This window comes from Hemisphaericaspora subhashii (genome assembly GCF_019202705.1).
Source record: "Hemisphaericaspora subhashii strain CBS 10753 chromosome Unknown scaffold75, whole genome shotgun sequence".
NCBI lineage: Eukaryota > Fungi > Ascomycota > Pichiomycetes > Serinales > Debaryomycetaceae > Hemisphaericaspora > Hemisphaericaspora subhashii.
Genome location: NW_026057275.1, coordinates 23,654 through 51,633, shown reverse-complemented (window position 1 = coordinate 51,633; position 27,980 = coordinate 23,654). Strand labels below are relative to the sequence as shown.

Genomic DNA, 27,980 nt, shown 5'->3' with positions numbered 1-27,980 from the left:
GTAATTATCTAACGAGGACCTAATTTTTCTAAAGCCCTTGGACCTTGTTCTTCCCATTCTTGTTTTGAAATCCACATGTGGTCTTTATCCGCCATAATATTTGCCAAAACAGCACCACCGATGAATACCATATACTTTCTTCTAGGAGGATCTTCAATTCTAACTTTAAATTTATCCAATCTTGTAGAATCTCCATGTAAGACTTTACTTAACCACAATTGTTTCAATTCCTTTTCTAATCTAGATGGTAAACCAGGATACATAGAAGAACCACCCGATAAAACAATCCCTTTGAATAAGCTGGATCTAATATCCACATCTGCACTTTGGATTGTATTGAACAACATTTCTCCCATACCTGGTTGTTCACAATCAACCAAATGAGGTTGGAACAAACATTCTGGAGCTTCGAATCTTTCAGAACCAACTTTGATAACTCTCCCATCGGGTAATTCATAAGATTCAACCAATGTAGTGGTTTCATTGGCTAATTTGGCATCAAATCCTAAATCGTAAGATACATAACATAATTTTTCTTTAATTTGACGAACAGTTTCAAAATCAGCAGTTCTATTAAATGAATATCCACGACGGAATAATAAATTAATCAATTGGGTAGTAACATCCCTACCTGCAATATTCAATCTACTAGTCAAATGATTCAAAACTACCGACTCATAAACTGGGACAATATGTGTAACACCATCCCCAGAATCAACAACAACACCGGAACTCAAACCTTGAGCATATAATGCCAACACAGCTTGAATAGCAACATAAACACCACCAAATTTATATTTCTCAAACATAACTTCACACATCATTTCTCTATTCTTGGTAGGATTCATTGGTGGTTCAGTTAATAATATCTTCTGTCCTTCAGTTTGGGTTTTCATTCTTTCATAAAATGCATAATCCCATAAATGTTCCATATCGTTCCAATCTTGAACAATCCCATTCTTCATAGGATAATTGATTTGTAATAAGGATCTAACGGCAGCAGCTTCACTTCCACACATTATATCCTTGATTTCAACATCTTCAGGCACCAAGAGACTTCTTTCTTCGGCTCGTAAGATTGGTCGACCAACCATTGATGGAAAAGTGTGGTCGGGGAAGTTGGTGCCGGCTCTTCCAATTTTGACGAAACCGGTACCTTGATCAAGAACTATAGAACCGTGATTGTTAGTATGAGATTCATGAGATAAAGAAAAGGGGGGGTTGGCTAGCCTGTTGGATAGCCGCAATTAATTGATACATACCAATTGGTGCACTCATTTCTATTATATGTGATTGGGTAAACTGTGATGAATCGTAGTTGTTTTAGTAAAGATGCGTTCGAGCACTAGTTAAGTATGAATGACTTCTGGTGACTACGTGACTGTTGTAAGAGGAAGTTGAAAAAGGTGAGAAAGTCGCTGGGTGTGTACTTTTACCAAAATTTTGAATTTTCCACCGAAATATATGACAGTCCCAAATAGGAAAGTGCGGCTCTACTAGTTTTGCAATCTGATTTACTTATGATATTCAAGTATATATACTTTTAATCTACACAATTCTATTAGGATTCATATAAGCAAAGGTCAAATAGGAAGTATGACTCTTAATTTCAGATTCTACTTTGGTTACATCTCTCCATTCGAAATTTTCATCACCTTCTTTTACACGGATTCCTTTACCAAATGGATTAAAACTTTTTCCAGTATTCTGAACTTTCTTAGGTGGTTCAGGAGTTGTTTCAGTAGTAGACGCCTCTTCAGAAGTTTCATCTATATTTCTCTTATCTCCAACATTAACATTCCTTAATTTCTCTATACCTTGAGATTTACGTTTTTGAATATCTTTCAATCTTTTAATAACATCACCTACATCCTTAACCATATCCTTTCTTGCTTCCCATCTCTTTCCTGCAACTTCAACCATTTCTATACTTGTCCAACCCTCATCTTCCAATGCTTTCACTGCTTTTTCAACTTGTTCAATACAAGGAGAAAAACAACAAATACCAACTTGTCTTTCTGAAGAAATAACTGATTTGAGATGAGGAATTGCTTCCCAAGGTGCAGGTAAATCTAAGAATACAATATCCCCATCAAGTTTCCCATCTTGAGTGAACCCTTCTGGGATACTTTCTATATCGAATCCATTCTTACAAACATCTCTATGAGTGATCATAGTATTCTCAGTCAATCCATGTTCTTCCAATTCCTTCTTTGCTTCCAAATATCTAGGTTCATGGAATTCATAAGTGAAAACCCTTCCTTGTTTAGCCACTGTTCTCGCAAATGAATGAGTAAAGGAAGCAGACCCAGTTCCTGCTTCAATAATTCTAGATCCAGGGCCTACTCTTAATCGTTGTATAATATATGATGAATCTGGAGAATACACAATTTGGGTTCTATGAGGTAATGAAAGAGTCCATAATTCAGGAGTTGGGTGGAGTAGATGTATAAACCCATGCCCTTTTGCTCCGGCCATTTGTGAACCATATCTCATTCCAATCATTTTGTCATGTTCGAAATGTCCATATCTTGTATTTAAAACTTGTCCCTTTGTTACATTGATTGGTTTGGTGGCTCCTCTACTTATGAATGCAAGTACAAGATCTCCTTCTTCTATGAAGTCTTTATAGCTATAGAATGACATATTTAGTGTTGATTGGGGGGTTGCTTTAAGTAAAGAGATAGTCTTAGAGAATTTCAATATTTTTTTTTCAACCTCATCTCAGTATTACTTCAATCAGCTAATATTAGCAATACAGACAGTGACAAGGGAGTTCGTACAGAAAATTTACAGAATCGAATAGGATTATTTGGCGACGTTATTACAGGAACCATAGTACAAAGAATCTACAGGGCCAATCCCAAGAGGAGTCCCTTCCATCGTTCTTGAAGGCCCTTTTATGCTTGAATTTGGTGACAATTCTCTTCATATTAATTCAACTAAATATCAAGTAAATTGTAACCAACCTCTAACGTAAAAACCCTTTCAAGACAATTGAAGTGACCAGGGTTAAAATCCGTCTAAGTGTCCCAGAAGTATGTTTGTCCGTTTCTACCCATCCATATGGAGAGTTCCCAGAGCCAAAAACGATTAGGATGACAGCGATATTACTAAGTTTTCAAACTACCTTTATTCGAAGGTAGTACTCTCTCCATGGAAGGGTCAAATGGATGTATATGGCAATTGACTGAACGTCACCGTTCCCAAGAAAGATCACCAATTCTCAGGTTGACACTCAAAACTATCAACAACGGTGAGCCAACTATAGGTATGACCGAGACTCTTATATCGCTGCCATATATGGTTCTCAAGTTGATAAGACGCAAGACGTTGGATACAAAAGATGGCTTCTGCCTCTGGAGCAGCAAGAAGAAACCTTTCCAGCTTTTGCAGCATTTCTTGAATTGGCAGCAATTAAACCTACAATAACTATAGCTGATAAAGCCAAGCTATTTTCAAATTGACTCGTCCCACGACTCGCACTACGACTCTTTAGAGTCACAGAACTCTAAAAATAGTCATTTGCAGTAGAAATCCAATTTTGTATTTGACGTTCTCAGGTGGTGGTAAAATCGTAGCAAATTTATGAGTGTTTAATAAATTGTATCACACGGTAACCAACAACATCCTGTAGCCAGCACCCTCCAGTACAACCAAAACAGTCTGGTAGAACCAACTGCAAGACCACGTTGGACCATTTATCCTTTTGAGACTACTTCATGGATTTACAATAAGAAGTGTTGCTCCAACAAATTCATTCATTTTTTCTGTTGAATTTGAACTTTTGAAATCCCATTAAAATTTTTCATTGAGGTTTCATGTTGAAATACTTAGTTTCCTTAACTATTGTATATGTTTTAGGGAAAACTGTAAGTTAAACAACATCTTTCAATTTCATTAGTCATATAGAAAAGCAAATACAAACAACAATTATGTCAACCGCATCTCCATCCCCACAGCCACAGGGCCAACAACAACAGCAACAACAGAAACAAACAGACCCTATGGCCCCAAATGTAGAGGATTTATATTTGGAATCATACGCTTTCACCACTGCCGCTGCAATTGTTGGTGCTGTTGATAGAAAGATCTTTGTCCTCCTAAGAGATGGAAGAAATTTGTTTGGAATATTAAGAACATTTGATCAATTTGCCAATTTAGTATTACAAGATACATTTGAAAGAATATATTTAAATGACACAACACAACCACAACCAACAGAAGGAGAAGAAGTACAAGCAGAAGTAAAAGAAGGTCCAGTTAAGTTTGGTGAAATTTATAGAGGTATATTTATGGTTAGAGGTGAGAATGTGGTAATGATGGGAGAATTGGATATCGATAGGGAAGATGATCATTTAGGGCAATTAACCCAAATCCCATTTGAACAAGCTGAACTTGAATTGAAACAGAAACATAATGAAATTGTTAAACAAGAGAAATTAAAGAGTAAAAAGATGTTAGAAAAGGGTTTAATTCATGAATTTGTAAAGTCTGATTTATATTGAGCAAACATATCAAAAGAGTAGACTTTTCATTGGGCTTATATTTTTCAGTTCTTTTCACGTCTTGTATGAATTCCTTTCTGATTATATCAATGGGCAATTAGTGATACGTTGTAAGTACTATTTTTTTTTTTAAATTAATGAGAACAGATATAGAGAAAGTATTCAATCATAACTTGTAGTTCATTTTTCTCATTCATATAAATAAGCTACTATAAAAAGAGTCATCTACAACTTGTTAACCTTGGCTCTGTTTCCTTCATAGGAAGCAAAGAACTTTTCAATTTCATCAAATCTCTTTGCTTCATTTCTAGCCAATTGAGCTAAATGAGCTTCATCAGGACCATCAGCAATTCTCAAGGTTCTGTTATGAGCATACATACGGGCTAATTCAGTATCTTGAGAAACACCTTCAGCACCAAATACTTGAATACCCCAATCAAGAATTTCTGAAATAGTTCTTGGGGTTTCAATCTTAGCCATAGCAATTTCCTTTTGGGCTGATTTAGCATCACTGATATCAATCTTATGAGCAGCATTCAAAACCAATAAAAGACATCTTTGAATATCAATTCTACTTTGAGCAAACTTGTTAAGGAAACTTTCTCTTTCTTTCATTGGTTTACCAAAGATCATTCTATTATTAGCACGATGAGCAACTCTTAATAAAGCAAATTCACCAACACCAATAGCTCTCATACAGTGATGGATTCTCCCTGGACCTAAACGTGATTGAATCAATTCAAACCCTCTTCCAACTCCAGCTAAAACCACATTGGCCATTTCATCACTTGGAACCTCATAATCATTGAATTCAATTTCACAATGTCCATGAGGAGCATCATCATAACCAATAACATGTAATGGTCTAACTAATTTAGCTTTTCCAGAAGCCAATGCTCTCTTAGCATCAAGAACCAAGACAGTATGGTTACGATAAGGATTCTTGGAATTATCATCAGTCTTACACATAACTAACCAAACTGAACATCTTGGATCTCCAGCACCAGAAGCAAACCATTTAAGTCCATTAACGACATAATTACCTCTTGAGTTTTTAATAGCACTACATGAGATATTTAAAGCATTAGAGGAAGAAGTACCCTTTTCAGTCATCAAGAAGGCTGATCTAATTTCTCCATCCAATAATGGTTGCAAATATTTACTCTTATGATATGGATTACCATACTTAGCTAAAAGTTCCATATTACCAGTATCTGGAGCAGCAGTATTGGTAGCTTCAGGAGCAGTATATGATCTACCTAAATATCTAGCCATAAGACCATATTCTAAATTGGTATATTGCGGACCTTCCTTGTAGTGTTTGGATAAGAACATATTCCATAAACCAAGTTCTTTAGCTTTTTTCTTTAATTTTTCCATAACTGGAGGAATTGAAGACCATCTTAACTTTGGATCAGTTGAGAGTTGTTCATGATAGATATGATCAGCAGGAAGACAATAGTTGTGAACGAAATCTTTAGTCTTTTGAATAGCTTCAAGACCTCTTGGAGAAATCTTTTCGAGGAAAATAGCAGGGATATCTTCTTTAACTGACATGTTTAGTGGGCGAGTTGTTGTTGTTGTTTGAATGAGTTGGGAATGAAATATGAATAAAAATATGCAGAAAAGGGATAAATCAGTCGATATTTATAATTGTAAGAAAACAAAGATCCCGTGGTATTAAACTTCTTTCTTGTCCCTCCCCCACATACTGATCGCTCAATAGCGAGGGAAATGGATAAACCCGTGAAAAATTAAATTATCCGTTTTTACAGGTTAGGCTTAACCCCTTTTTACATGTTATATGATTTTGCATGTTATACAGTTTTACAGGTTAACTCATGTGAGTGAAAACTTTTGGTGGATTTTTTTTTGCCTTCAAACAACCAACTGACAGACAATCAACTTTAAGATCTTCATCCAATTCAAAGTATCAAACAAAGCCCAATTAATAAAATAGTCAATTAGAAAAAATGGAAATTGAATCAGATATACCAAAGATTCCAGATTACAAATTATCAGAACAACAATTCTTATTAACCAATACCAATCTTTCACAGAATGAACGTACTAAACTCATAAATGAAATCATTGAAACCATAAAGAAAGATAACTTGGCTCCATATTACAAGTATTTACAATCTGAAATACAAGATTTCCCATATGATGAAGCATTATATCAAGAAATGGCTTCAAAAAATGAAGAAACCATTTCGGAATTGAAACAAAAGATCAAAGAAGCTGAAAATGAAGAAGAAACTGAATTAGATGTTGTATCAACCACGGTGAAATTAGCTGAATATTATACTAAAATTATTGATAGAAAGAATGCTACTGAAACTTTTAAGAAAGTTTTAGAAATTTGTTCTGGAACTGGGAATAAAATTGACCATTTATTGACTTTGGCAAGAATTGATTTCTTCTTTAATGATTTCCCACAAGTTGCAAAACATTTGGATCAAATTAAAAACTTAATTGAAAAAGGTGGTGATTGGGAACGTCGTAATAGATTTAAAGCTTATAATGGTATCTATTTATTAGCTACTAGAAACTTTAGTGAGGCTGCTAAATTATTAATTGATTCATTGGCAACATTTACATCAACTGAACTTTGTTCATATGAACAAATTGCTCATTATGCAATTGTAGCTGGTGTTATTTCATTGGATAGAGTTGATTTAAAAGAGAAAGTCATTGATTCTCCTGAAATCTTATCAATTTATTCTTCAGCTCCAGAATTAGAACCATTATTGAATTTAACTAATTCCTTATACACTTGTCAATATAATTACTTTTTCCAATATCTTTTAGAAACGTATGATAAACTATTATTACCAAATAAGTTTTTATATAAACATGCTAATTATTTCTTAAGAGAAATGAGATGTAAAGCTTATGGTCAATTATTAGAAAGTTATAAATCTTTATCAATTAAATCAATGGCACAAAATTTCAATATAACTGAAGAATTCTTGGATCACGATTTATGTAAATTCATTCCAAATAAGAAATTGAATTGTACTATTGATAAAGTTAATGGAATTATTGAAACTAATAGACCTGATAATAAGAATAGTCAGTATCACTTGTTAATTAAACAAGGTGACAATTTATTGACTAAATTACAAAAGTATGGAGCAGCAGTCAAGTTGAGTGGTGCTGAAAGAGTAGTCTAAAGTTAGCCAATCATATATAACTTTTCTTCTATAGTAGTATTAGATATTGGTTATTATCATAACACCAGTCCGGCTGATTAGAGTAATGTAGTTTTGTAGATATTACACGACCTCTGATTTTTGTCTTGCGGCTCACTCTCTGTCTCACAGTACAGAAAATTTTTCTTCTCGGTGTTTAAACGCAATAGAAGAGATCATTGTTGTCTTTTTTAATAGAACTCACCGCCAAATCTCTGTGTGCCTGTATTACTCTAGAAAACCAAAGAAGCCAATTCCCATTCATCTTTGAAGAAGTATTATACGTGAAAAAGTAGAACTGCTTTTTAAAAAAATAAATTGCCCTCCATAGTACGATAACGAGAAAAACCACAAACAATTCTAATAAAAGAACGCTTACGATGCCACCGAAAGTTAACTCTACAATCCTCTATGTCGGACTGATTCCCTTCGACTGGGACGAAGAAACTGTGAAATCCGTTATCTGCGGATCAGGAAATGTTGTAGATGTTAGGTTAGGGTTTGATTATGCTGGTAAAAATAAGGGATTCTGTTTCGTTGAATATCAAACCATACGTGACGCACAAAGAGCATTTCCATTATTAAACCAAATTACTGTCTTTCATAATAATCATCCTAAGAAATTAAGAATAGAATCATCAAAGGAAGGTTTTCAAAAAGGTGGTCCACAACCGCCTTCTGATCAAAGACCAATCTTACAATTGAATCGAAATAAATTACCTGATTATGTAAGATTACCTCAAGAAATGTTGATGTATCCATCAGGGAATAGAATTAGTAATTCTCCAATTCCAACAAATATACCAATGAAACCTCATCGTGGTGGACCAGGACCAGGACCAAGAGCAGGACCAGGACCTGTACCAGTACCAGGACCAATTACAACTGGTCCAGCGCAACCTATGCCGACCAAATTAACGAATGCAACAAAAACTTTGCAACAGCCACTTAGTTTACCATTTGCAATTACTGACAAAATTAACGAAACATTAAGTAAGATACCACCTGTACAATTGATTGAATTAATTGCTAATTTAAAGAATATGTTGAGTGGACCTGATGCTCATCGTGTAATGGATGTGTTTCAGATGTCACCAAATTTTGCAGCATCAGCCGCACAAGCATTGTTATTAATGGGGTTTATAGATAGTGATGTGATTAGTGAGTCTATGAAGTCTGCATCCTCTACGCCACAGCCAGTACAAGTAAGTACTCCATCTATACCTACACCAGTGGCAGTTAACCCTGCTTACAACCAACCTACTTATCATGCGCCACCTCCTCCATCTACTTTATATTCAAATCCTTATGGATTGCCCATACCCGCATCACAACAACAACAACAACAACAATATCAGTTCCAACAACAACAGCAGCCACCGCAGCAGCAATTATACCAACAACAGCCAATATCGAAATGGCCACATCTTCCTCTTGAAACCCAGAGGAAATTGTTGGCAAGACCTCCTGATCAGGCTGAATTGATGGCTCAAGTATTGTCGTTACCTCCTGATCAAATAAATTCATTACCACCGGACAAACAGGAAATGGTCAAGAGTTTAAGAGCGGAATATTTGTAACATAATTATATCATTTGTTTACCTAATTCTTAAATAGTAAATAGTAAATTCATTCCGGTGCTATTGGCGCCGCACCGGCTTTTACAAATGTGTAAGCTTAACGGGCGCTAAGTAAAAAAAAAATCTCTGAGAGGCGAAGTTACGTCTTATGAACTACCACACAAGCTAACCATAAATATGGATCCTATATCAATATTAGGTGGTGCAGTTATTGATATCGATGGGAACGGACCACCTGGAGATTTCCCTGGTTGGTTAAGAGAAATAGTAGACCGTGCATTAGGCACAAATGCATTCCATTCAAAACCAAGACTGGCATCCGACGAAGCAATAGCAAGTTTAGTCAGAGTCAATCCTCATGAATTAGAGGAAAAGGACTGTCCTATTTGTTTTGATCCTTATGAAATAAAAGAGACGGAGGTTGAAGAAGAAGAAACTGAAAACCCGTATTTACATACCAAACAAGTGTATGATCAGTTGATATCTGAAGATAAGATACTTATGGAAAAGTTGAATCTGTATGGGATTAATCTAGAATCAATGGAAAGTAGAAGTAGATTCTGTGATCCTGCGATGTTCTTCCCTACTGATTATACAGGGTCTCATTATAGTCGTTTCCCACAATGTAATTTATCAACCTTGCAGAAAGTCACATTGGAAGATCAATTCCCTGATTATGAGGATCAAGACAAAATAAAAGAAGATAAAGATGACCGTATAAAGCAGTTTAAGAAAGATGGCCATATTGCGGTAAAGATGCCAGAATGTGATCATATATTTGGAATGTCATGTATTGTAGAATGGCTAAAATCGAATGTCAGTTGTCCATTATGTAGAAAAGAAGTAGATGCCAAAGATGAAAGTCCCGCCATAAAGAAAGAAACTAGATTAAATCAAATCACCAGAAGTAATTTTAATAATCGTGACGCTGCTTTATTTCACATAAGAAAGCATTCAACTGACGTATTCAACCCATTTAAACGTCCGTTCAATCCTTCAATTACACCAGTTACAGATTCATATATGCCACAAGATTGGGTAACACCATCAACCCAATCAAGAGTTAGAGTTAGGGACCCGGAAATAGTCGTACCTAAACGATTTCCATTTCCAGACCCAATACCATTAACAAGAGCAATTCCAATTTCTCGATTTCATAGAAGAACAAGATCACAGCCACTGACAACTCCTCAGCAAACTCCAGGAACTGCATCTAGTAATGCATCCGGGACACGTCGAGTTAATTTTTCTCCCCATACAACTAATATTGACGATTTACATGATGAATCAAGTGGAAGTGAAAGTAGTGCAAGTAGTCTACTTAATAGTACAGTGACAAGTCCAACGGTTGAATCGGATGGCAATGCCAGAAATAATACATTGCTGTTTATGCAAAGGTTGCATAATAGATTACTGAGAAATAGAGGTAATCAAGAAGAAGAACACAGAGGAGGTCCTGATAGAACTAGACGTAATGGTGGAAATGGGAGAAGACATCCTTATTCTAGAGAACCTTCTGATGATTAAAGTACGTTTTGATTATAGCTTTTACCATATAGAATTTTCTTGTTTAATTTATGCATTGTAATATCACAGTTTGCTATTTTCGTTTATTTTTAATGAACTATTGAGTAATGTTGATGTCATAAATTTTGGTTGCTATTTTTTTTGGTGTTGCTATTTTTGCTTGATTGCTGCAAATTTGGCAACCTATAAAAACAAGATGAAATGCCCATTGACCAGAAATGTGGATAAGCAAAGAGCCTACCACACTAAACAACCATTCATTATGATTCGTCAAACATTTATTAAAGCTTCAACAAGAATATCTGCCAATTCATTAAGAGTTCCGGCTACCATTTCAACATATAGATCATACTCCGTAGTTGATAAAACCAAAGATATATTAAACAAAGTAAATTTAAAAACAGGTCAAGTACTTGCCGATGGTCTTGAAGCTACTGAACATGCAGTTGAGAATGTCCAAGCTATGCCAAAAAAGGCAGGACAATTATTCAAGGATGGTATGGATCAAGCAGAAGCTTTAGCTGAAGGTTCAACTCCAGAAGAAAAACTTCATAGAGTTAAGAATGTCCAAAGATCAGCTGCTGAAGGGGCTAAAGAAACCGCCGATGAAGCTGCCGGAAAAGCAAAGGGAAAGGCTTATGAAGCAAAAGAGACAATCGACAATGCTGCCGAAACAACCAAAGGCAAGGCTTATGAAACTGCTGAGTCAGCAAAACAGAAAACAAGACAAGCTACATCCTGGGCACAAGAAGAATTGGATCCAATTAGGTCCAAGGCTGAAGAGATTTCTGAAAACATAAAGAATAAAGCTTCTAAAGCTACCGCTAGCATAAAGTCAACTGCTAGTGAAGCTGTTAAGAAGGCAGGTCAGACTATTGAAGAAAATGAGCCTGAACCAAATCAATATAATCAAAACGTTAAACAGAACTATAAAGGATATGATAGTTTAAAGGATAAGGGATCAAAAGTTGAAGGTGAACAAAACAGACCTGATGATGGATTTTAAAATCAAATATTTTTTGTTATTTAGTAATATTTTGTTTTCTTAGTAAATAACTAAATCAATTCATATGAGTTACACTTCATATCTCGAGATGATTGGGATTATAAACTCGGTGTTACCGAGTGGCTGAAATCCCTATGGAGTCCAGACAATTTTTTTATTAAATTATTTTAGCAGCCATTGTTTATTTTTTTGTGGCCTGATAAGAGGGAAATGACACTTGTGGGTTAGCTCCAAATGGTTCTTTCAATCTTGTCGAAAAGTGATCAACCTTGTTGAAAAAGTGATCAATTAATTGAACTGTCAATGAATTGTTGTACTCCTTTCGAACGCGATTGATATCTCTACTTCTTACCTAGTTTATTAAGCTACCAATTACTGTAATTACATTACGAAGTTTCCTCTTGCCCCACGCGAAAAATTAATGATCAGATGATTATTAATTAGGGAGATATTTTTTTGGATTACTGATGATACCCCAATTACATATTTTTTTTTACTTTCAATTTAATCGGCGATAGACTATACTAGAATATAATAGGAAATTACTAATACTTCGGCTATTAGTGAGACTATATAAATCATTGAAAGTCATGCAAGTTGATGTTTTTTTTTTCATTCACTTCTTTTTTCAACTACCTCAATCAATTGACTTATAATAATCCATAATGTTCCGTACAGCCTTAATAAAATCTACTACACCAATCTGTCTTCGTAGTGTTTCCACATGTCGTTACTATTCATTAGCCCTGATTGCCACGGACACTCTTGATTGGGCAATGCTTACATCTAAAAAAGCAGAGGAGGAAATCGATGCCGCTTCAATGAGAGTTCGTGGTGTGAAACCACCTCCGCCTGATTTAGCAGAAGATGAAGCTGAATTTGTGAAAAAGGTAAATGGAGGCAAACTTGATGGTGCTGATATTGCTGATATTGTCCAACATAGACACGAAGCCATTGAAAAGGTTTGGGATAATACTAAAGGTTATGTTAGTTTACCAGATAAGGGATCTAAAGCCGAAAGTGAACAAAACAGACCAGATGATGGATTGTAATTGGTCAATTGCTAGCTTGAAAATGAATGGTTTACTGCTTAGTTTTGTTCATGTCTCATTATTTACGAATTAGTTAGTTAGGATAAGTGTTTATGTTAGCTTTTTTTTCTTAATATGATGTCTATTAAATCGTTAACCCCCATTCCTCTAGGGCGATTTTAACCTGCGCTTATCACCATATGCTATTATCTTGGAATCTCTCAATTAATTTCAAACTTTTCACCCATTAAAGTTGAAATACTTTTTCACAATTACATAATTATGAAAAGTAGAATTTTTCAGTTCTCTTCTCATTCGTTAGGGTCACCTTTTTTTTCGTCCTGGCTATTATTTTGCAGCCGTTTCAGTTCAGGGGTTATCACCGCGGGAGGGGCTAGAATAAGAGCAAGCCTACTTGGAAGAGATCATGTTTTGGCACTTGTACACTATCCTTTCCACCTTGAAGTTTATTGGACGGTTCTAAAAGTTAACAACAAAGGATGGGATAGAGAATTATCAATTCATAATGAATTTCAAATAACAGCCACCGGTGAGACTATTTGGGAATGCGTAATTTCTCCAACTTTATTGGTGGCTTTGATTGGTATCTCGTTATAGGAATTTCTATAACAAACAGAACATATAATTAGAACGCACTTATACAAGCCAATCGCAAAGTATTCCCATTGTTTCCATAGAACACTACCCACGGGTAATAGAAAATTCTCGAAACCACGCACCACATGATCACTCGAAAAATCTTGCTTGAGTTTTTTTAAGGGGTTTTTTTTTTATTCAAGCCCCCCGGATACTTTATACATTTTTCAAAATTTGTTAATTGTAATCATGCTTTTCAAAAAACTTTAAAACGTTGGGGATTGGACAAACACAAGATTTCTTGGGCTGTTTCATTGTAAGCCCTTCATTTAGTCTATAAATTTTTAGTCTCCTGATTATTGAAATTATTTTCTTTGTTTATTTTAATTTCATCAATTCCCCCATATATTCCTCGATTGATTGATTTAGAATCCAAACAATGTTACGCACAACAGTATTAAGAACTAGCGACTATGTCGCCACTCCACTCTATCTCCGTACCGTAGCCTCATACCGTTCCTACTCAATTGCCCAAAAATGTAAAGAAACACTTCACTGGGTCAACTTGAAACTCGGAAGAGTAGCAGCCAAAGAAATCGAAGTTGCAGAAACAGTAGCCCATAAGACTGCTGAAGGTGCCAAATTCGCAGCCGAAGAAGCAAAGCTGGCCGCTGATATCGCCAACAAGACAACCGGGAAAGTTTTAGTTGAAGGTATAGAATTAGGTGAAAAAGTTGTCCATGGTGCCGAAGCAGCTGCTCATTTTGCCGAAGAAGAAGCAGAAATTTTGAATAAAAAGACAGGGAAGATTCTTGTTGAAGGTATAGAATTGGGTGAGAAGGTTGTTCATGGTGCTGAGGCTGCTGCTCATTTGGCAGAAGAAGAAGCTGCTTTGTTGAATAAAAAGACGGGGAAGATTCTTGCTGATGGAATAGAGATTGCTCAAATTATTAAACATAGACATGATGCAATTTCAAAAGTTAAAGCGAATAAGAGGGGCTATGCTAGTTTACAAGATAAAGGTGCCAAAGTTGAAACTGAACAAAACAGACCAGATGATGGATTATAGCTGAGAATTACAAGACATCGTGCTTTTACTCCATTTTTAATTAAATTGAGTCAAATCTTACTCTTTATTGGGTTAGCATGTTATTGGCGATGATCCTTTTTTATATATAGCTTTAGTCTTTATATTCCAAATATGATATTCTGTTATACATTTAAAAATCTATACTCGTATTTTCTCTTTGCTTTCTATCACAAATATTTATACCTATTTACTAAATTATTATTATAAATAAAATCAAAAAAAAGAACTAATTAATTATAAATAAATTAAAACCCTTTAAATTCTTCAAGCAATTTTTCAGGCTTTTCAAATCCTCCAGGAATTTTCTCAGTCGCCATTGGCACTGGCTTTTGAGGATCATTTTGTAGTTGTTGTGCTAATGGTGGAGAAGAAACTTGTGCTGGACCAGCCTCTACTTGTTTCGCTATTGGTTTTCTTTCAATTACAGAAAGATAATTACTTGGGACATATCCCACTTTTCCTGATCTTGATCTGACTTTCCACCATTTAGATTCATTACCTAATGGATCTAATTTAGATAAGATTGCCACCAATTCATTTGGTTTTAATTCAATTTCGATATTTGGATTTTCAGGATTGAATTCATATAAAGTTTTAGCAAATTGTAAATTGGCAGGATCTATACTATTTGGATTTGGATTGAGATGTTGTTGTTGTTGTAATCTTCTTTGATTTTGTTCATTTAATTTTTGAATTGCTTTACTTAATAAATATGGGAATCCAATAGATGCAGCAAGGAATAATAAAAGTGGTTTGAAAGAAATTCTTGATCTTCCTCCAGTACCAGATTGTTGTTTTTTAATGCTTTCTTCTAATTTCTTTTGAGTCTTTTCAAATTTAGCAAACTCTCCAACATTAAGACCATGATTATATGTCTTACCCAATATTTTATATAATAATTTCTTAACAAATTTAATCAAGGCAAATATACCTAATAATGACCCTAATGCATTCTTAAGATTTCCAAATTGTTCAGCTAAACTCACCATCGTGAAAAATGAAGAATGAGTTGCCATATATGTCGCTTCTAACATTTGTGCAAATCCACCAACAGCTCCAATAATACTTTCAATCAATTGAAAAGTAGCTTGAGTACCTTCAGCTAAAGGACCCATTGGACCACCGCCCATTCCTGGTTGTTGTCCATACATTCCTGATCCATACATTCCACCTCCACCATATCCACCTCCATACATCGATCCATAACCTCCTCCCATACCATACATACTTGAACCATATCCACTTCCATACATACTAGATCCATACATCCCGGACCCATATCCACTTCCATACATACTTGACCCATACATGCCAGAACCGTATCTGGATCCATATGAGTTTCCCATTCCATAGGCTGAATTACTTCCATAAGGAGAAGAATCAACCATGGAATTTATCCCGGGATTTGTGAGTGAGTTTGGACGATCAGGAATACCTGGTTGTCCAGTTGTTGTTATATTGTCAGTGGATGTGGTGATGGATTCAGGTTGACCTGATGCAGCGGCAACTGATGTACCTGATGATACCTCCCAGGGTTTTGTTCTAGGTACAGACGATGACATATTTTGTAATTTGAGTAAGGGGGGACGTGACTATTTTTCTTTTTTTCTGGGAGTTGTAGAGCGTTTGTCAATGAAATCTTATTAAGAGTTCCTAATTTCTTGTGGAATTCTAAATGCAACAGATGGAGATGAGCTTGCGGCTTTTTCTTAATAAAATTGGTGTGTGTGTGTGTGGTGTGTGGATGTCAAGGGTTAAATAAGAAAGTGTTGTTTCTTGATTTCTTTTTTTCTTTTCTTGCGTTCAAAACTTTAAATTAAAAAAAAAAAAGTTTTTCTTGTTTAAATTAATTATAGAAGTCAGTGATTGATGTCTCTATTAGGAAGTTCTCTCACGTGCAAGACTGCTCTTTTCAAAATACCTGTAGAATAACTTATTGGTAATTAAAAATGTGTTAATTTCTAGAAAGAAACGATGAGATGATGATTTTTATTCAATTGAAAGGAAAAAAGGTAGAACAATCAATCAATCAAGGTCAATCAGTAATTACGTCGATCAGTTTTTATTTTTCCCACGGCAAAATTAAATATAAAGAAAGAATTCCCCACAATTTTGTTTAAATAATTAAATATTTTTCAATTGTGTAGTCATTTTGAACTAGTTTACACGACTATATTGAACTTCCGTTTCCCATATGATTTTCTTATCCTCGGTAATCATAACCATTGGTACAAACACTTATTTTTTTGAGTGGTTATACACGACCAAATGTTTGCAATTCCAATGAAATTACAACTATCAATAGTTCATCTCAAATAACTTAGCCTGAGGTTATTTCAATTGTTCAGAAATCTCAATGAGCTCTAATAGAAGCTTAATTTGGATTTATTGGAGTCCTTTTAAGATTAATTAGTTGATTTGTTAGCGTGTACTATCCATAGAAGGATTGTTGGTGAGTGGCTGCAAAAAATTCTGTTTCTTCAACTATCACGGTTCAGTAGTTCAAAGCTAATTCTACAGCACTTATTCAAGGGGATTTTATGTTCTTAGTCCAATGTTATTCTTTAGTTGTGGCAGAATTGTTTTTTAAATAGTCCCTTTCGATAACCACAACTGAAAGTGACTATATTGGGTCTCCTCTGGATTTACAACTGGAAATGATCATAATGATCACAGAGAATGTTATTGATGTTCGTACTTAATTTCTTGTGCTCAATCTCTTTCTACCATAATTCCAAGGGTTATTTCTTTGTTGAATTGGCTTATCAATTTATTTTAACAACAAATTCAATTTGGTCGTAAGAAAAATTTTGTTGCAAATTAAATCTCTCTTATCCACCAAAACAAAATGGGTAGCACTAGGACTGATAGACTGAAGTAGTCAGGCCACCTGATACAATGGTTACATGGGAGATAATCGATATAGTGATGTCATGATGTTATTTCGCAGCTCATCAATCAGTCGCTACATGGGCAACACATATATGCTGTACATTATTGATATATCAATTTAGAATTGATCAAATTTCCAACAGAGAATGAACTTCTTAAATTAATTGTATTCATTATTCAGATACAATAAAGAGAAATTCATTACGAGAAAATTACCGTTCCTAGATTGCCCTTTACCACCAAACTTATGGCTAGAATTGATCTTGGTGGTCAATGGTCGACTGCAGTCTAGATTCTGTTTTTTTTTGTGCCAGTTCCAGAATTGCTACGAAAATTTGCAGCATTATTTACACGCCAGATTGCGAAAAAAATTAAATGTTCATTTTCTTTTCTTCTTTTCTTTTTCACAAAGAAATCAACCAATTCAATACTGTATTCAATCAACAATCTTCTAAATCTCATCACCAATCCAACAAAGTCAGTTATGTCTTTCAATGTTAAAAGAAGTATTCTTGGCGTGAAGGTGTTAGAGGGAAATGAAATATATTTGGGGCAATTAATCCACAGAAATGAAAGTACAAACCACAGAAACGAAATTGAAACTTCTTCCAAAGACAATTAACAATACATTACTACTCCTTTACCATCAACAAATCACTATGTTTACTACTATGAATGAAGCCTTATCTTCCATTATCGTTCAATCCACTACTTATTTCATTAGTTATTATTTTTAAATCAAAGTTTCAACCATTATTAAGACACAAGTACAAAACCACAAAAAAAGAATACAGAATAAAACTTTCGGATCATCAGTGAAGCTACAATTTGGAGAGAGTTCGACTGAATTTCAGGGATCGGATTTAATCCTTTCATATTGAATTAGCCACCTGACCAATGGTTAGTTTGTGTGATGGTTTTTTATCTGATTTCAATGGAAGAAGGTTTCACTTGATCCACAAGTGTTGAGTTTACTACTATGATTGAAGAATTAACTGACTTTATCTTTTACTCCACTGCTTATATCAATAATCATTATTTTTAAATCAAAGTTTCAACCACAATTATATTAAGATGCAAATGCAAAACCACAAAAGAATTTAAAGAATGAAATATCCAGATGAAGAACTAGTGAAGATTCAATTTGGAGAGATTTCAGGAATTGGGTTTAATCTTTCATACTTAATTATCCACCTGACCAATGGCTAGTTTTTGTGATGGTTTTTTATCTGACATCGAATAAAGTTTGATTCAATCTAGGTTGGAATCAGAATGAGGAGCAAGAATTGGATTTGGATTTCAATTTCTGGTGATGGACAATTTCAATCGTGGTTATGTGGATTTTTATGGACACTAGAATTGTGATGATGGAGATTTCAATATTGGTTTTGGAGCTTTCAATGTGGAATTCAACTTCGGCGACGCGCATTTCATGTCAGTTTCAATTTTGGTAGATGGAGATTTGAATGTGGATTTCAATGTTGGTGATGCGGAGGGGGGGGGGGATTTTGATTTTGATGATGGTATTGGGGAAGCTTCAATAGTGGTGGCGGAGGTTCTCATTTGAATTAGATAATGTTGGTGAAGGAGTATCAAGGATTTTGGTGGTGGAGGAATATCAATGTAGACTGGTGACTTGAATTTGGATCTTGATGTTGATGGGGTGGAGATTTGACTTGGAATTTTGATGGAGTACTGGAGCAATATCAGTGGTGGAGATCTAAAACTGGATTTTACTGTTGGTGGTGGTGCAAGAGTTTGAGTGCTGACCACAGAGATTTGAATTTTCATTTTAATGGCGGTGGTAGAAGTATTGGAATAGTGGTGAATCGGGTGGATTATCGGTTATTTGTGGAGAACTTGATGTGGAGTTCAATAAAGAGGACGTGGTGAATCGGAATACTACATCTGAGAATTTGACTCGACTCCATGGGTCAGTTTAATCCTTCACACTGAACTATCCATCTGACCAATGGATAGTTTGTCTGATGGATTTGCTATCTGATTTCAAGGGAAGATGGCTTGACTTAATCTAGGTTGGAATTAGAAAGAAGAATGAGAATAAGAATTTGACGTGGATCTCAAGGATAGTGATAGAACTTGGGAAGAATTACAGATGGTCTTCTATGGTTGAGATGGTGAATTTGTGGAGAATTTAATGGTAATTCAATGAAGCTGAAGGAATTGGTGGAGATACAGTTTGTAAACTGTTTGACTGGATTTCATGTGGCGGTGTAATTCTTTCGTACTGAATTAGCTACCCGACCAATGGTTAGTTTACGTGATGGATTTGTTTTCCGATTTCAAGGGAAGAAGAGCAAAATAACTTTCACGAAGCAATACAAGTGGGAAATCTCCCATTTCCTGCAAAAGCAGGTTTTTCGGACTACCATTTTCCATTTCGCTTCCTTAAAAAGAGTATATCCCGGGTGTATATCCCCGATTGTTCTGACTCAGCGCACCTGTCGATTTCTTATCTCTCTGGTTTGTTATCGGGAGAATATATTTCCCTTGGTTTATTTTATCGGACATGCATCCCCCGTGGGGGTTCGGGATGACTCAATTCCCCGGAGTTGATGGTATGATCTTGGCATTTTGACATTGTCGAGAAAAACGTCAACTCGGAAAATAAACAAAACGCTGAGCCATGATGAATAATTAAAAAATATTACGGAAATGGTTGCCGAAGGAAATAACACATTTATCAATATCCGAAAGGTCTAGTCCCGAGGAAATTATCAACTTTTCGAGAAAAGCTCGGGACTTGGGGCCAAGAAGTAAAAACTCTAACCTGTAAATTGATCTGTTGGTAAAAATAAAACGGGAAGACTTGGAAATGAGGCTTTTCCGGTATGGGTGCAAAAGTTATAATCTAGAGCGAGTGGAAGGTGTGTAGTTAGGTCATAATTATGCCTTTATTTTTAAAGATTGCTATACAAAACATAATCTAATAAACTCAATATGATCTATACATGAGAAATAAACTAACCAGTTCTGTTTTTGTTCTTAATAAAGATAAATAAATATAATAAATAATAATAATAATAAATCAAACCAAAGTTTTTGCTTCTTTTTTTTAATACCAGATAAGTAAACCAAATATCAATCCGTAACCAAATAAAACACTTAAAAAACTTCCAATTCGAGCAGTACCCTTCACACCTGCGAGTCAAGGTAGAGGTTCACTAGAACTACTCAATCTATTCAAATGTAAATATACATCTGTTCCATACCCTTCCATTGAAATCAATTTCAAATCACCTCCAAAATATTGGGCATATAATCTAGAAATAGGTAATCCATAACCAAACCCAGCCATTGGGGCCTTGAATGTGGTTTGATTGAATCCTGGTTCTAAGGTAGGTGTTTCATCAACGGTAGTATAAAGATATGTCCAGACTAATGGAAGGGATGACCTTGGAATACCTCCACCTTCATCCGAGATCTTAATGGCAATATCTTCAGTTCCTTCAGAAATGATAACTTTAATCGGTGGGAATTTTAAATCATTAATATCAATCTCTTCAAATTTTAAATTCGGATTTTCTTCAATCATTTTTTGTTTTAATCTTGGAGTATGGAATTCAATTGTGGCTCTTAAAGAATTCTTTAAGGTTTCAAATAACATATGTATCAAATGTCCAGGAACATACATGAAATTAACTGGATTCAGAGGGGCAATTAATTGAATGGTAGGAGATTCAAATAATCCATAAAAATCTTCACAAATATATCTAGCAGTTTCAATTGCATCTTCAGCAATTTCACTCACATTACAATCAGTACATATAATTCCAACATAATTTGAATTTTTCTTTGGACTAACACTCTCAGATCCATTCAAAAATGAATTAATTCTTTGTTTGACAGGCGAATGTTGGGCTTGGTTCAAGGCAATATGTTGACCAATTAACATACGAATCCCAATTCTTGACATGTAAAACCGATCCAAGAATGTTTGGATTTGTGAATTTACAATCTCGGTTTTATGACTAGTTTTCCATTCTTGTACACCCTGAGCCATTGTTGCTACTGTAGCATCGTGACGTTTTTTAATCACCGTCAATGCATCACAAACGAGCTTATTATAGTCATAGACTTCCTTTGGCCAGATAATATTCATGGGACAAGGTGTAAAATAAGTCATTCCAAATGTAGGTGATATAATCGACGATTGATTAGATTGAGGTTCCTCTTGTGTAGCATGTGGTTGATGGGATTCATGTTGATGATGACGATGAGCGTGATGATGATGACGAACAACTAATAATCCATCATCACTAAAAATATTATTTATAGCTGGATTATCGGCTTCATTGGCAATTAGAGGTTCATCTCTACATTCATATTTCCCATTTTGAAATAACATTTTAGCCAATTTTTCATCAATTTTCGGTTTTGGTAATTCAGTCAATTCTTGAAATGATTGAGCATACCAATTTTTCACTTTAATTGTTGATGGTGATAAATTTAATTGTTGTGGAGCATTATCTAAATCTTTAACTTTTTTAGCTAATCGAATTGGTAATTCTTCAACTATGAATTTTGATGCTAAAAATATTGAACCTGGAGAAGGCGTCGGACCAAATTGAACCATTTGTCGCAATGAAATGGGTGTTTGGTTATGTGTAGCATATTGAAAGATCTTCTCTTTTAGAGCTTGGGTTAATTCCCAACCTGTTCCCATGATGATAATGAAAAGATGTTAAAGTATGCTTGTTTGTATGATTATTTTAAAAGATTGTGTGTGTCAAGGGTATAGATTTAATATCTTACTTTAAATTGAAAAGGTAAGTATAATTTAAGAAAGTTTAGAAGGTATAAACGGATATTTTTGGATATTCTGGTATTTGGTTTTACTTGAAAAGAGAAAAAGAATGACTGAGTTTACAATATAAAAAATTTCATTGTTGAAGTTTTTTTTGGTTTAGTTGTTTTGGTGTAAAGTTTTTAGATTTAGAGAATTGGTGGTTGGAGGATTTGCGTGGGGGAACGGATGTAGTCATTTAGTATCACAAAACTAGAAGACCAAAAATTTAATTGACAATTATCTAATGGCAAACTGACCGTACTAGAGAGTATAGAGAGTATGCTTGATACTTAACATCACATGTCGGAATTATGGGGAATGCTGCCAATTTACAATGAGAAAGCAAGCCAGAAGAATTACCCCTGGTAAGTTTATATTATTTAATTGCTCAATTAACATGTAAAAATTGAAATCATAAAATGTAAAAAAAAAAATATGATACTGTAAATTCCAAGCCCAATCAAATCCCGTAGTTTGTCGGTGTCCGGTGTACAAAAATGATAAAAATTTTACCCCGGGACAACGGAAATATTTTTTTTTGTTTTTGAATTCAAAATGACTAATTTTGGTATCGGATACACGACTTTATTCGTTATCAGTCTTTTCGTTTTGTGAGAACAATAAAAATATTTTTTGTATTAAAAATGAAACCATTTTTTCTTCGGCCTCTGAAAGTCCCTTTCATTTTTTATATGTCAATCTCGACGGAGGGGCGGAAGCTTTAGAACGTGGCTATTACAAGTACCATGCCATATGAAATAAGACCAATTCATCTTACGAGTAATACAATTCTATTTTCTGTAGATTTACTTAAAAATGAGGACGACGTAAAGATTAATCGATGGATGACAACCGAGATTACACCTGTAAGAGTTTCTACATCCAGACTCCTGTCGTTTAGTCTAACTTAATTTAATTTTTAAATAAAAAGTTGCAAGTATAAGGTGATTTTTTTATTTTTCCATTTATAATTAATAAAAAACAATGGAAATATAAGTATCACCGAGTCATAGAGTAAATTTGTCATCCGTGGATAGTTTTTTCTTGTATAGCAATGACTCAATTTTCACATTCCGAAAAAAAAAATATTTATTAAATAAAAAAATTACGGAGCAACGGACTGATTAATGATTTCGGACAAAAGAATCTTTTTTTTTAATTTTATTTTTCTGGGGTTTTGCATGTACAAATACTTTTCCAAGTTTTTTATCAAGTATAAATAAATCATCAAATCTCCCATAAATTTCATTTTAATTTTCATCTTTTTATTTCATCAATAACAACTTTTCAAACTTACACATTACATTCATAACACAAACAAATAAATATAATTCATAATGGTTACTAAAAGAATCTTATCTGTCGCCCACTTCAAGACTGCTTCCAGACATTGGATGCCTTTAAATACTAAATTACCAAAATCACAACTATTCGCAAAACATTTTTCAAGACAACGATGCATCAACTTTAACAATGTCACCGATGCTTCAGTTGTATCCAACGACAATGTATTTACATCTACACAAGAATCAACCAGTACTGCTGCTCAAACATCATCAAGCGATGATTCTCCATACTTTGAACCAATTGTATACTCAAATGATGAAATCATCACTGCTAGTCCGGTAAGAAAACCTTAAAAGGGGGTTTTCTAATATTTACGACTGTACATATGTATATGATACCTGTTTCATGACTTCATTCATTATTTTTAGTTCTTTCTTATGTGTTTAACATATTCTTATTATTATTATTATTTAGTTGGCATTTTTTCTTTATGTATATCAGGGATAACATAATATAAATTTTTATTTATTAATTAATTAATTAATTAACATGTAATTACTAAGTGTAAATTCATTAAACTTGTATAGAGGGGTGTAAACTTCAAACTAAAAGTTTAAATAACAATTAAACTTCTACAATGTGAATCATCTTTTTTTATCTTGAACCAATTAAATTTTAAAAGCTGATATATATGCAGGTTTCCTTGTGGCTAACAAAATTCTCCTGCATTAAATTCTTATTGTTCTTTACCGTTGGATTTTTAAAAATGGTGTGTTCAGAGTATGACGTAAGAGAAGAGCCATGTGTACCAGCAAAAAAAAATCGTACCATTGGACCAGGCTGATGTCAAATGCATACAGCATAGAACAATACACAATAACTTCTGGGCGTGGTCAATGTTGATGCTCTGGGGCTATGTCAAAAATATTACGAAGACCCCGGAGCATAAATATTGTAACTTGAGTCATATTCCCCTCGCAGGAGTCATCTTATCGCAAACCATAAATTCCCCCCACAAGTTTTTCCTAATCTGGAAGCGATCATTCCAGCCACTGATATATTTTTTTCTTTTGCAACCATAAATTTAACATCAACTGCATCAACTCACCCACAAATATTTGTAAGCATATTATACTAGAAGAGATTGGTTCTGTTCGGTGGAGAGAGGGTGATGGTAGACATCATTCAACATGCACGCCCAGCTTATAATGAGTCTCTCCTCAAATAGTCTGGCCCTTTTCCAAATTCGATTTCACTCCCCTCATTCTTCTTTTATCACTTTTCACAATTTTCATATGAAATGTTTTTGCAGTAATTTAGAAGTTTTAAGGATAAAAGGATCTTTTTTAAAAGTCAAATTTAGGAAACAATTGCGATCTTCTCTTAGAGAAATCCAATTGGGTTTAGAGGAGGATAGGGGGAAACATTCGACATACAGATCTAATCGTGCTTCGACCTACCGGATCTTATTTATTTTTTTCAGATCTCTAAGTTTATTTCTTATTATTTCCTGTTTATTAAAAGGTTACATTTGAAAGCCGATCCGAACTTTATTGTACTCTTGTTTGTGAATGCTATAGATCTTGAACCATAATTCACATGTGACTTTAATAGATCTCACGGTTGTTCTGATTTACCTTTTCCCCGTTTTCGATTTTAGTTTCTATAAATTTCAGTTTATGAATAATGAACAATTTATGAGAGAATAAATTTCTTTAGATACATGTTGTCCCAGTAACATCAACTTATTGAAAATCATACATTTTCTCCAAAGAATAGAAAATCCCTCATGGTGGTTATGCAGGTACTTCTTTCTGATTCTTCATCAAGGTATAATGTCTGCGGGGACACTTTCTAGATCAGCAATTTCAGTTTAGTGTTCAAGCTAAACCACCTATTTTTTTTATAATTTGGAGTAGATTTTATGGGCTGATGACTTGATGTGCCAAACTTTTCTTGGGCTCTCTGTCACAATACATTACTACTGGTCAACAGTACCAATGGGGCTCTTCTCCCAATAGTTCTCTCTTTCGGTATTCTATTTAGTTGGATGATGGTTGATTCTTACCAAATTCTTTGAGCTGGTACCAGAAATAGTGGAGAAACCCTCCCTGTAAAATTTTGTTGTTCACTCGGTGCTTCTCCTTTCCAACCTTCAATTCACTATAACCTATTCCCTAAGATCTATCTGGTCTCGTACTGTCGTTGCTTCCTTTTGTTAAGTCAGTCTGGGTATCTCCATTGTCTGTTTTCGATCAAATCTAGTTTATTTGCCAAGACCAAACAACTATATTGATAGTTTTACTTTCCTCGTATCTATCGCCATCCCAAAATGCTGTCGAAGTTGCGTGTTGCCTTAGCTTGTGGAGTACATTGGCGCTACCAGTTCAGATGTTTCTCGTTTATTTTGTATCGGCGGACAACTGTCTGGCAACAAGATTGATGAGGAAATCTAAGAGATTCTGGGTAGAAGAGCTCTAATGGAAATAATGACCATATTAGCTCCACGGCAATATCTTTTATTTTCCTTCAGTTACTTCTCCAATGGAGAGGTATTTGCATTTATTGTTAGCAGTAAAACTTACATTATTAAATGAAGTGAAACTTCTTGTTAAGAGAATAATGGCTGTTCCTAAAATCTACCCTTAGCAAAGTTAAAAACATGCTAGTCCCTTTGGATAGGAGTTTCTCTTTGAAACGACTTCTGAGAAATAGACTGATCTCAGAACATGTAAGACAGATTTATATTAGCTACAACTAGTTTAGTTTTTGTGTGGTCTTCTTGTTCATGCTTTTGTTGGATGCGTTAACCGAGGTAGTAGTGTACATGTAAACATTTCAAAGATGAACTGCAACTGCTTACTATTTCCGGAGTCAACAAACCAATCTTCTGGAGTAATTCCGCGGAATCCAAAAAGGGGTCTAAATTAAATTGCTCTGGAATTACAACCAATTGGAATTTCACTGAATATAAAGCTCTTCAGGTGACCGAATGTCGGATTTTGTGTAATTTTGATCCTTTTGATAATTAGTTTGAAGTTTGGCGCTATACATAAAAAAATATGTGTCGCCAAGAAATTAGATGGAAATTTTTCAAACAATACCCTGCAGAAACGGCCAAAAAATATCAATTTGCCAACCATCGTTGAGCAATGATTTCAAACTACTTCCACCCATTGATTGGTCTATGGCTTCCAAAGAAGTGATTGGATGAATCTAGTGTGGGATCACACGGGCAATTCTGGGAAGGTTATTATTCGCCATTTAAATTTTCATATTACTTGAAACAAAAAACAAATAGTCCCCACTGACTATCTCTTCCACAAGAACTTTTGTGTAAGACTTCGAAAATCACCCATTCACTATTCAATTTGTGTTCTCCAAGTAACGAAAACTAACAATAAAATATCGATCCTAATTGTATTCACGATCTTTAATCTTATATTTGCAATTGCAACCGGGTTCCTGGGGGCATACACCCAAGGCAATTTGCAAATCTCGCCTGAGAGTAGCTCGCCTATTTTTCCAATACTCTTTGCGACCAGAGATAACAAGACTCTCAGTATGAGTAAGCTACTGTTGCATAGCGAACTGTAGAGTATGTGCATAACAAACGATTGGAAGCTTTCATATTGTTGTCAGCTAATGCTGTTCAATGGCAAGTTTGAATTGGGTGAAGAAAATGGTTTGAAGCTAACATTTCTCATCTGAAGTTGTGGAATAGCTATATAAATAAAAATGTATAAACATGTTTAATAAAACTTGAGTAAATTTTCTATTATTAGCTTTACATGAAGATCTTAGGAGGTACTATTCACAAATATCTTGTTCAAACTTCTGAGATCCAGGCTTATTGATACGTTCGAGGACATAAAAGTGAATTTCTTGAACTATATTAACCTGTAGTCTTCTCCATGCTGTTTTTCTTTTTTTGCACCTAAAATAATACTTAACCGTTTGTGCGGATATGGTGTTCCGCGGATAAGCAAAAGATCGAAAAGATAAGTCTGTCACAAAGATGATTTGCATTATGAACCGCATAAATATAATATCTACATATTGCGCAGCAGCCGTTTTATTAAAAGATGTCTCGTTTACCCTCAATAATGGCTTTGGAATTTATTGTTAATCTTTTTCACGACGGACATTGGAGTCTAGATCTAGAGTATTGTAGAATTTCATTGTGAGGACGGACAATCCTCTTGCATTGTTTGAACGTTCGTGGCTTGTAAGCTTTTTTGTACTTCTTTCTTCTTTTATATCTAAAAAATCATCTAGGGTGCTCTTCATGTGAATAACTTCCTCACGAATTCAAATTAAAGACATTCCCTGTAGCCAATGTATATCTAAGGCATGTCTAAAAAGAAATGCCTGTAAATTTCTTGGATTGTGTCAAGCCGCTCTATCGAGTTCTTGGCAGCAATCTCTTTGTGTTTTGTGACTGTTACTTTTAAATAG

General features: G+C 34.7%; 14 protein-coding genes across 14 annotated transcripts; 8 read left to right on the top strand and 6 right to left on the bottom strand. All coding sequences in view use genetic code 12, as the record gives it.

Annotated features, from left to right (window-relative positions):
- Positions 1 to 8: 8 nt before the first annotated feature.
- On the bottom strand, positions 9 to 1,278 carry ARP2 (actin-related protein 2; the record flags this gene model as incomplete). The annotated part of the gene is made up of 2 exons (XM_049406285.1): positions 9 to 1,168; positions 1,263 to 1,278. 2 exons carry the CDS (start codon positions 1,276 to 1,278, stop codon positions 9 to 11), a joined length of 1,176 nt encoding a protein of 391 aa, XP_049264196.1.
- A 270-nt stretch (positions 1,279 to 1,548) lies between these two features.
- Positions 1,549 to 2,646, bottom strand: J8A68_002524 (tRNA 1-methyladenosine methyltransferase subunit; the record flags this gene model as incomplete). Its single annotated transcript, XM_049406284.1, has 1 exon — positions 1,549 to 2,646. The coding sequence occupies one exon, from the start codon at positions 2,644 to 2,646 to the stop codon at positions 1,549 to 1,551; it is 1,098 nt and encodes a 365-aa protein (XP_049264195.1).
- Positions 2,647 to 3,935: 1,289 nt separating this feature from the next.
- Positions 3,936 to 4,508, top strand: J8A68_002523 (uncharacterized protein; the record flags this gene model as incomplete). The annotated part of the gene is made up of 1 exon (XM_049406283.1): positions 3,936 to 4,508. One exon carries the CDS (start codon positions 3,936 to 3,938, stop codon positions 4,506 to 4,508), a length of 573 nt encoding a protein of 190 aa, XP_049264194.1.
- Positions 4,509 to 4,733: 225 nt separating this feature from the next.
- J8A68_002522 (uncharacterized protein) lies at positions 4,734 to 6,065 on the bottom strand (the record flags this gene model as incomplete). The annotated part of the gene is made up of 1 exon (XM_049406282.1): positions 4,734 to 6,065. One exon carries the CDS (start codon positions 6,063 to 6,065, stop codon positions 4,734 to 4,736), a length of 1,332 nt encoding a protein of 443 aa, XP_049264193.1.
- A 416-nt stretch (positions 6,066 to 6,481) lies between these two features.
- Positions 6,482 to 7,684, top strand: RPN7 (proteasome regulatory particle lid subunit; the record flags this gene model as incomplete). The annotated part of the gene is made up of 1 exon (XM_049406281.1): positions 6,482 to 7,684. One exon carries the CDS (start codon positions 6,482 to 6,484, stop codon positions 7,682 to 7,684), a length of 1,203 nt encoding a protein of 400 aa, XP_049264192.1.
- A 398-nt stretch (positions 7,685 to 8,082) lies between these two features.
- Positions 8,083 to 9,282, top strand: J8A68_002520 (cleavage polyadenylation factor subunit; the record flags this gene model as incomplete). The annotated part of the gene is made up of 1 exon (XM_049406280.1): positions 8,083 to 9,282. The coding sequence occupies one exon, from the start codon at positions 8,083 to 8,085 to the stop codon at positions 9,280 to 9,282; it is 1,200 nt and encodes a 399-aa protein (XP_049264191.1).
- A 177-nt stretch (positions 9,283 to 9,459) lies between these two features.
- J8A68_002519 (uncharacterized protein) lies at positions 9,460 to 10,809 on the top strand (the record flags this gene model as incomplete). Its single annotated transcript, XM_049406279.1, has 1 exon — positions 9,460 to 10,809. One exon carries the CDS (start codon positions 9,460 to 9,462, stop codon positions 10,807 to 10,809), a length of 1,350 nt encoding a protein of 449 aa, XP_049264190.1.
- Positions 10,810 to 11,071: 262 nt separating this feature from the next.
- On the top strand, positions 11,072 to 11,815 carry J8A68_002518 (uncharacterized protein; the record flags this gene model as incomplete). The annotated part of the gene is made up of 1 exon (XM_049406278.1): positions 11,072 to 11,815. One exon carries the CDS (start codon positions 11,072 to 11,074, stop codon positions 11,813 to 11,815), a length of 744 nt encoding a protein of 247 aa, XP_049264189.1.
- A 665-nt stretch (positions 11,816 to 12,480) lies between these two features.
- On the top strand, positions 12,481 to 12,867 carry J8A68_002517 (uncharacterized protein; the record flags this gene model as incomplete). Its single annotated transcript, XM_049406277.1, has 1 exon — positions 12,481 to 12,867. One exon carries the CDS (start codon positions 12,481 to 12,483, stop codon positions 12,865 to 12,867), a length of 387 nt encoding a protein of 128 aa, XP_049264188.1.
- A 1,015-nt stretch (positions 12,868 to 13,882) lies between these two features.
- J8A68_002516 (uncharacterized protein) lies at positions 13,883 to 14,512 on the top strand (the record flags this gene model as incomplete). The annotated part of the gene is made up of 1 exon (XM_049406276.1): positions 13,883 to 14,512. The coding sequence occupies one exon, from the start codon at positions 13,883 to 13,885 to the stop codon at positions 14,510 to 14,512; it is 630 nt and encodes a 209-aa protein (XP_049264187.1).
- Positions 14,513 to 14,778: 266 nt separating this feature from the next.
- Positions 14,779 to 16,095, bottom strand: PEX13 (peroxin; the record flags this gene model as incomplete). Its single annotated transcript, XM_049406274.1, has 1 exon — positions 14,779 to 16,095. One exon carries the CDS (start codon positions 16,093 to 16,095, stop codon positions 14,779 to 14,781), a length of 1,317 nt encoding a protein of 438 aa, XP_049264186.1.
- A 2,683-nt stretch (positions 16,096 to 18,778) lies between these two features.
- Positions 18,779 to 19,216, bottom strand: J8A68_002514 (uncharacterized protein; the record flags this gene model as incomplete). Its single annotated transcript, XM_049406273.1, has 1 exon — positions 18,779 to 19,216. The coding sequence occupies one exon, from the start codon at positions 19,214 to 19,216 to the stop codon at positions 18,779 to 18,781; it is 438 nt and encodes a 145-aa protein (XP_049264185.1).
- Positions 19,217 to 20,594: 1,378 nt separating this feature from the next.
- Positions 20,595 to 22,112, bottom strand: PDK2 (protein kinase; the record flags this gene model as incomplete). Its single annotated transcript, XM_049406272.1, has 1 exon — positions 20,595 to 22,112. The coding sequence occupies one exon, from the start codon at positions 22,110 to 22,112 to the stop codon at positions 20,595 to 20,597; it is 1,518 nt and encodes a 505-aa protein (XP_049264184.1).
- Positions 22,113 to 23,572: 1,460 nt separating this feature from the next.
- Positions 23,573 to 23,875, top strand: J8A68_002512 (uncharacterized protein; the record flags this gene model as incomplete). Its single annotated transcript, XM_049406271.1, has 1 exon — positions 23,573 to 23,875. One exon carries the CDS (start codon positions 23,573 to 23,575, stop codon positions 23,873 to 23,875), a length of 303 nt encoding a protein of 100 aa, XP_049264183.1.
- Positions 23,876 to 27,980: the final 4,105 nt, after the last annotated feature.